The 6,000-nt window shown below is 49.9% G+C and overlaps 1 protein-coding gene across 2 annotated transcripts in view; it reads right to left on the bottom strand.

The window, feature by feature from the left end:
- LOC137322682 (cGMP-dependent 3',5'-cyclic phosphodiesterase) overlaps window positions 1–6,000 on the bottom strand; it is a 275,396-nt gene that overhangs the window by 87,849 nt on the left and 181,547 nt on the right. For both annotated transcript variants that reach the window (XM_067985615.1, XM_067985616.1), the window contains exons 11-12: window positions 5,622–5,690; window positions 2,589–2,719 (exon numbers count right to left, since the gene is read on the bottom strand). In XM_067985615.1, coding sequence (XP_067841716.1) covers window positions 2,589–2,719; window positions 5,622–5,690 — 200 coding nt within the window. The remainder of the gene's footprint in view (window positions 1–2,588; window positions 2,720–5,621; window positions 5,691–6,000) is intronic.

Genomic DNA, 6,000 nt, shown 5'->3' with positions numbered 1-6,000 from the left:
ACCGTTGACCATCGGTCAAACGGCCCTTTTTATCCCGTCTCCAATATCTTTATAACCAAAGAGAGTCGCACACATTTTTTTTTGAAATGCCCCCCACCACCCCAATCCCCGGCCTGTAATTTTTCTCCCCAGGGAGTTTTTGCTCACAGCAGTGTCCTGGAGATTGAGCCTCGATCCCTGGAGACTCCAGGGCCAATCCTGGAGGAGCTGCCAACCCTAATGGAGACCCTCGAGGTAAGGCCCCCCCACCCAAATCCACCCTTCCCCCTGCCAGGCCCCTCCGGAGCAGCTCCACTGGAAACAACGGCCCCCCCCCCACTCCCGGACTGGCCAGAGGACCGTTCCAGCGACCCTCGACCCCAGAAAACGGTGCAACAAGCCGGGCACATCTGCAATTGCCCAGCTGTGGTGCGCTGTCTCGAGGCCAGGCCTCTTGGGGGTCTGTCCTGAGACTGTGTGCCCCCTCCCCCGTTGCTCGGAGTGAAGCCACTCCAGCAGCGGCCTAGTGGGAAGGGAAGCCCCTCCTCAAGCATCTCCATAGCAACGATACAATATGAAAATCTGCGAGGCAGGGGGGTATTTTGAACAATAATTCCCCAGATTTTCCAAGGTTTTTTGCCTTCTTGGGCCACTCGGGTGTTTCCCATTGAAGCTCAAGGGCCTCTTATAAACTTTACATCCATTCTCCCAGTAATATCTCAGGCTTTTAATGCCAGCAGATCTCGGTGAGAAGAAGCTCCTTTCACGACCTCAGGACGTCCCAAAGCGCTTTACAGCCAATGGAGCACTTTTTGAAGTGTGGTCACCGTTGTAATGTGGGAAACGCAGCAGCCAATTTGTGCACAGCAAGATCCCACAAACTGCAGTGTGATGATGACCAGATAATCTGTTTTTTGGTGATGTTGGTTGAGGGATAAATATCGGCCCCAGGACACCGGGGAGAACTCCCCCCTGCTCTTCTTCGAAAAGGCGGCCGTGGGATCTTTTACGTCCACCCGAGAGGGCAGACGGGGCCCTCGGTTTAACATCTGTAGGCTTTTATGGGGAGGGGAAATCTCACAGTTTTGAGGCTCCGGGAAAGAATGAGCTTGAGGACGAAGGGAGGAGGTGAAGGGATAGGAATCGGTCCGGGCCTGTACTCGAGCCCCGACCGAGAGGCACCAGGCCGGCCCGCAATTGGGCCTCATTAACGTTGTCGCGTCGCGCCTCCGCAGGCAGCTCGCGTATTTGAGGAGCACGAGCGGTGGGCCGCTGGTCTCAGCGGCAGCGGCAGGGAGGTAAGTCCCAGGGGCGGAGGTTTGGAGCGGGCGACGGAGGAGGGGGAGGTGGCGATCGCGACAATGCCAGCCCACGCTCAGTGCAGTCAAAATAGAATCATAGAGAGGTTACAGCACGGAAGGAGGCCACGGAAGATAACCTTCTTCACTGTCCACAATGCCACCAATCTTGGTGTCATCTGCAAACTTACTAACCATGCCTCCTAAATTCTCATCCAAATCATTAATATAAATAACAAATAACAGCGGACCCAGCACCGATCCCTGAGGCACACCGCTGGTCACAGGCCTCCAGTTTGAAAAACAACCCTCGACAACCACCCTCTGTCTTCTGTCGTCAATCCAATTTTGTATCCAATTGGCTACCTCACCTTGGATCCCATGAGGTTTAACCTTATGTAACAACCTACCATGCGGTACCTTGTCAAATGCTTTGCTAAAGTCCATGTGGACCACGTCTACTGCACAGCCCTCATCTATCTTCTTGGTTACCCCTTCAAAAAACTCAATCAAATTCGTGAGACATGATTTTCCTCTCACAAAACCATGCTGACTGTTCCTAATCAGTCCCTGCCTCTCCAAATGCCTGTAGATCCTGTCCCTCAGAATACCCTCTAACAACTTACCCACTACAGATGTCAGGCTCACCGGTCTGTAGTTCCCAGGCTTTTCCCTGCCGCCCTTCTTAAACAAAGGCACAACATTTGCTACCCTCCAATCTTCAGGCACCTCACCTGTATTCTATTCCTTCTCCCTCATGTGTTTATCGAGCTTCCCCTTAAATGTATCTGTACTATTCACCTTAACTACTCCTTGTGGGAGCGAGTTCCACATTCTCACCACTCTCTGGGTAAAGAAGTTTCTCCTGAATTCCCTATTGGATTTATTGGTGACTATCTTATATTTATGGTCCCTAGTTCTGGTCTCCCCCACAAGTGGAAACATCTTCTCTACGTCTACCCTATCAAACATCATCATAATTTTAAAGACCTCTATCAGGTCACCCCTCAGTCTTCTCTTCTCTAGAGAAAAGAGCCCCAGCCTGTTCAGTCTTTCCTGATAGTTATAACCTCCTAGTTCTGGTATCATCCTGTAAATCTTTTTTGCACCTTTTTATGACATGGAGACCAGAACTGGGCGCAGTGACTCCCAGTGTGGTCTAACCAAGGTTCTATACAAGTTTAACATAACTTCTCTGCTTTTCAATTATATTCCTCTGGAAATGAATCCCCGGTGCTCGGTTTGCACTTTTTTTTAATGGCTTTGTTAACCTGTGTCGCGACTTTTAATGGTTTGCAATGTTGTACTCACTATTGGCCTGCTCGCTTGTTAAACGCACAGCCCAAGGCGACAACTTGCTTTGTTGCTCTGCAGGTGACGGGAACACACAGCATGGAGTATACCTCGAATCCCAGGATGCTGTTGAGTTGTTTGTGCTGCTCCTGAAAGGGAGGAAAGGAACGTGAAAGAAAGAAAGAAAGAAAGAAAGAAGAACAAACTTGCATTTATTTCGTGCCTTTCACAACCTCAGGACGTCCCAAAGCGCTCTACAGCCAATGAAGTACTTCTTGAAGTGTAGTCACTGTTGTAATGTAGGAAACGCGGCAGCCAATTAGCGCACAGCAAGATCCCACAAACAGCAAGGAGATAATGACCGGCATTTACAGGGGAAAAAAAATTTCACAAGGCTATGGGGAAAGAGCAGGATGGCGGGGAACTCACTGGGTAGCTCTCTCAAAGAGCCGGCACAGGCATGATGGGCCGAATGGCCTCCTTCTGTGCTGTACGATACTATGATACGACAGATAATCTGTTCTTTTAGTGATGTTGGTTGAGGGATAAATATTGGCCCCAGGACACCGGGGAGAACTCCCCCTGCTCTTCTTCCCAAAAATAGGGAACAGAGGAAGGAATATAGGATCAGGAGGAGGCCATTCAGCCCCTCGAGCCTGTTCCGCCATTCAACTGGACGATGGCCGATCTGTACCTTAACCCCTTTTACCCGTCTTGGTTCTATAACCCTTAATACCTAACAAAAATCTATCAATCTCAGCTTTGAAATGTTCAATTGACCCCCAGCCTCAATTGTAAACAATTTTACAACACCAAGTTATAGTCCAGCAATTTTATTTTAAATTCACAAGCTTTCGGAGATTTTCTCCTTCCTCAACAGCTTTTTTGGGGGAGAGAGTTCCAGATTCCCACTCCCCTTTGTGTGAAGAAGTGCTTCCTGACATCACCCCCTGAACGGCCTGGCTCTAATTTTAAGGTTCTGCCCCCCTTGTTCTGGACTCCCCCCCACCAGAGGAAATAGTTTCTCTCCATCGACCCGATCGAACCCTTTAATCATCTTAAACACCTCGATTAGATCACCCCTTAATCTTCTAAACTCCAGGGAATACAGGCCTAGTCTGTGCATCCTGTCCTCACAATTTAACCCTTTTAGCCCCCGGCATCATTCTGATCAACAGGCAGCGTGGGAGGGGAGCCCACGATGGACACGGGCCAGGAATTTCCTCATCCGCCATCCCCGTTCCCGCCGCACGTGCGGCAGAGTCACGACGACGGAGCTCTGAGGAGATTCCCGACTGTGGACTCAGGATGGAGTGAGATTGAACGGGGGGGGGGGGGGGGCCGAAAGGGGCTTTTCTGACTCCAGGACTTTCTTACGTTCCATCCACCGCCTGAAGTGGACCCAACCAACTGGAGGTGATGCTCCATTTGTCAGAAGGTGAGGTCCCATTTGTTCAGAAGATGATCCTCGAAGGAAATTCCCGGCCCATGGTCTACCATGGGCTCCCCTTCCCCACGTTACTTTTTGATCCCCTTCTTTTGGGATGAAGAAGAGATGGGAAGTTCTCCCCGGCCTACTGGCCAAAATTTATCCCTCAACTTGGTGTTCAAGGTGCAGCTTATGAGGGTTTCCTGGTTGCTATTGGGAGGAGTTGCAGGATTTGATGGGAGTCTTTGATAGGGATATTTAGAAAGGTTTGACAGGGACTCCAGTAGACTCAGAGTGCCTTTCAAAGCTCAGATCCTCCAGAGATACAGGCCCACTCCCAGTGGACATCTCCATATTATTTATTCTCAGGATGTGGGCATCACTGGCAAGGCCGGCATTTATTGCCCATCCCTAGTTGCCCCTTGAGAAGGTTGGTGGTGAGCCGCCTTCTTGAATCGCTACAACTGAATGCCTTGCTAGGCCACATCAGAGAACAGAGTCAACCAGGTTGGTGTGGGACTGGAGTCACATATAGGCCCAGACCAGGGTAAGGGAGGCAGGTTTCCATCCCTAAGGGCCATTAGTGATTTTCCAGTTGGGTTTTATATGACAATCTGGCAGCTTCATTGGTCACTTTTACTGATACCAGATTTCTATTCCCGATTTCTTTAAACCGGGTGGGATTATGAACTCATATTCTCCAGTTTATTCACCCAGGCCTGTGGATTACTAGTCCAGTAACATAACCAGTACACCACCGTACCCCCACATAGCAGGAGACCCAAAGGTCTGGCATACAGTCACCCTAGCTCATCCTATGGACTAACATGTTAAAGCCCTGATGCCCCCACCTGCCCAAGGCAAGAATCCTACGATGCACTGCTGGGGGGCAGGAAGGAAAGAAAGAACTTGCATTTATATAGCGCCTTTCACGACCTCAGGACATCCCGAAGCGCTTTACAGCCAATAAAGTACTTCTGAAGTGTAGTCACTGTTGTAATGTAGGAAACGCAGCAGCCAATTTGAGCACAGCAAGATCTCACAAACAACGTGATAATGACCAGATGATCTGTTTTAACGATGTTGGTTGAGAGAAAAATATTGGCCCAGGTCACCGGGATAAATATTAGCCCAGAATGCCACTACTCTTCTTCAAATTAGTGCCATGGGATCTTTTACATCCACCTCAGAGGGCAGATAAGGCCTCATTAGAAAGACAGCACCTCCAACAGTGCAGCACTCCCTTAATACTTGTAAACAATTTTACAACACCAAGTTATAGTCCAGCAATTTTATTTTAAATTCACAAGTTTTCGGAGGCTTCCTCCTTCGTCAGGTGAACGATGTGAACAATTTTCACATCGTTCACCTGAGGAAGGAGGAAGCCTCCGAAAGCTTGTGAATTTAAAATAAAATTGCTGGACTATAACTTGGTGTTGTAAAATTGTTTACAATTGTCAACCCCAGTCCATCACCGGCATCTCCACATCATGGCTCCCTTAATACTGGCACTGGGAGCACTGGCCTGGATTTTGTACTTAACTCCCTGGAGTGGGACCTGAACCCATAACCTTCTAACTCAGAGGCGAGAATGCTGCCCACTGAGCCAGGTGAACACTCACCTTGGTAATGTCATTCAGCGTCATTGATTTCGCGTTTTCCTCTGATTGTTCCAAGTGACCAAACGACAACTGTGAAATAAGTTAGAGGCACAATATGAAGGTGAGCAGATCGAGAGCAACTGGAAAGAGCCAATTTCCCTCCTCCCCTCTCTGCCGGCCCATCGCTTATCCAATTCCCACAGGAGCAGCAATCTAACTGCACTCTCTGACACATTAGCCTAGAAACCTCTGGCCATTCACCCACCTAGCTCCAGCCCCCAGGCCCCAGGCCCCAGACCCCAGACCCCAGCCCCCAGCCCCCAGCCCCCAGCCCCCAGCCACCCGCCCCCAGACCCCAGACCCCAGACCCCAGACCCCAGACCCCCGCCCCACCATCATT

This window comes from Heptranchias perlo, chromosome 6, assembly GCF_035084215.1.
Source record: "Heptranchias perlo isolate sHepPer1 chromosome 6, sHepPer1.hap1, whole genome shotgun sequence".
Lineage (NCBI taxonomy): Eukaryota > Metazoa > Chordata > Chondrichthyes > Hexanchiformes > Hexanchidae > Heptranchias > Heptranchias perlo.
The sequence above is the reverse complement of the archived record's forward strand: the minus strand, read 5'-3'. Positions and strand labels throughout refer to the sequence as shown.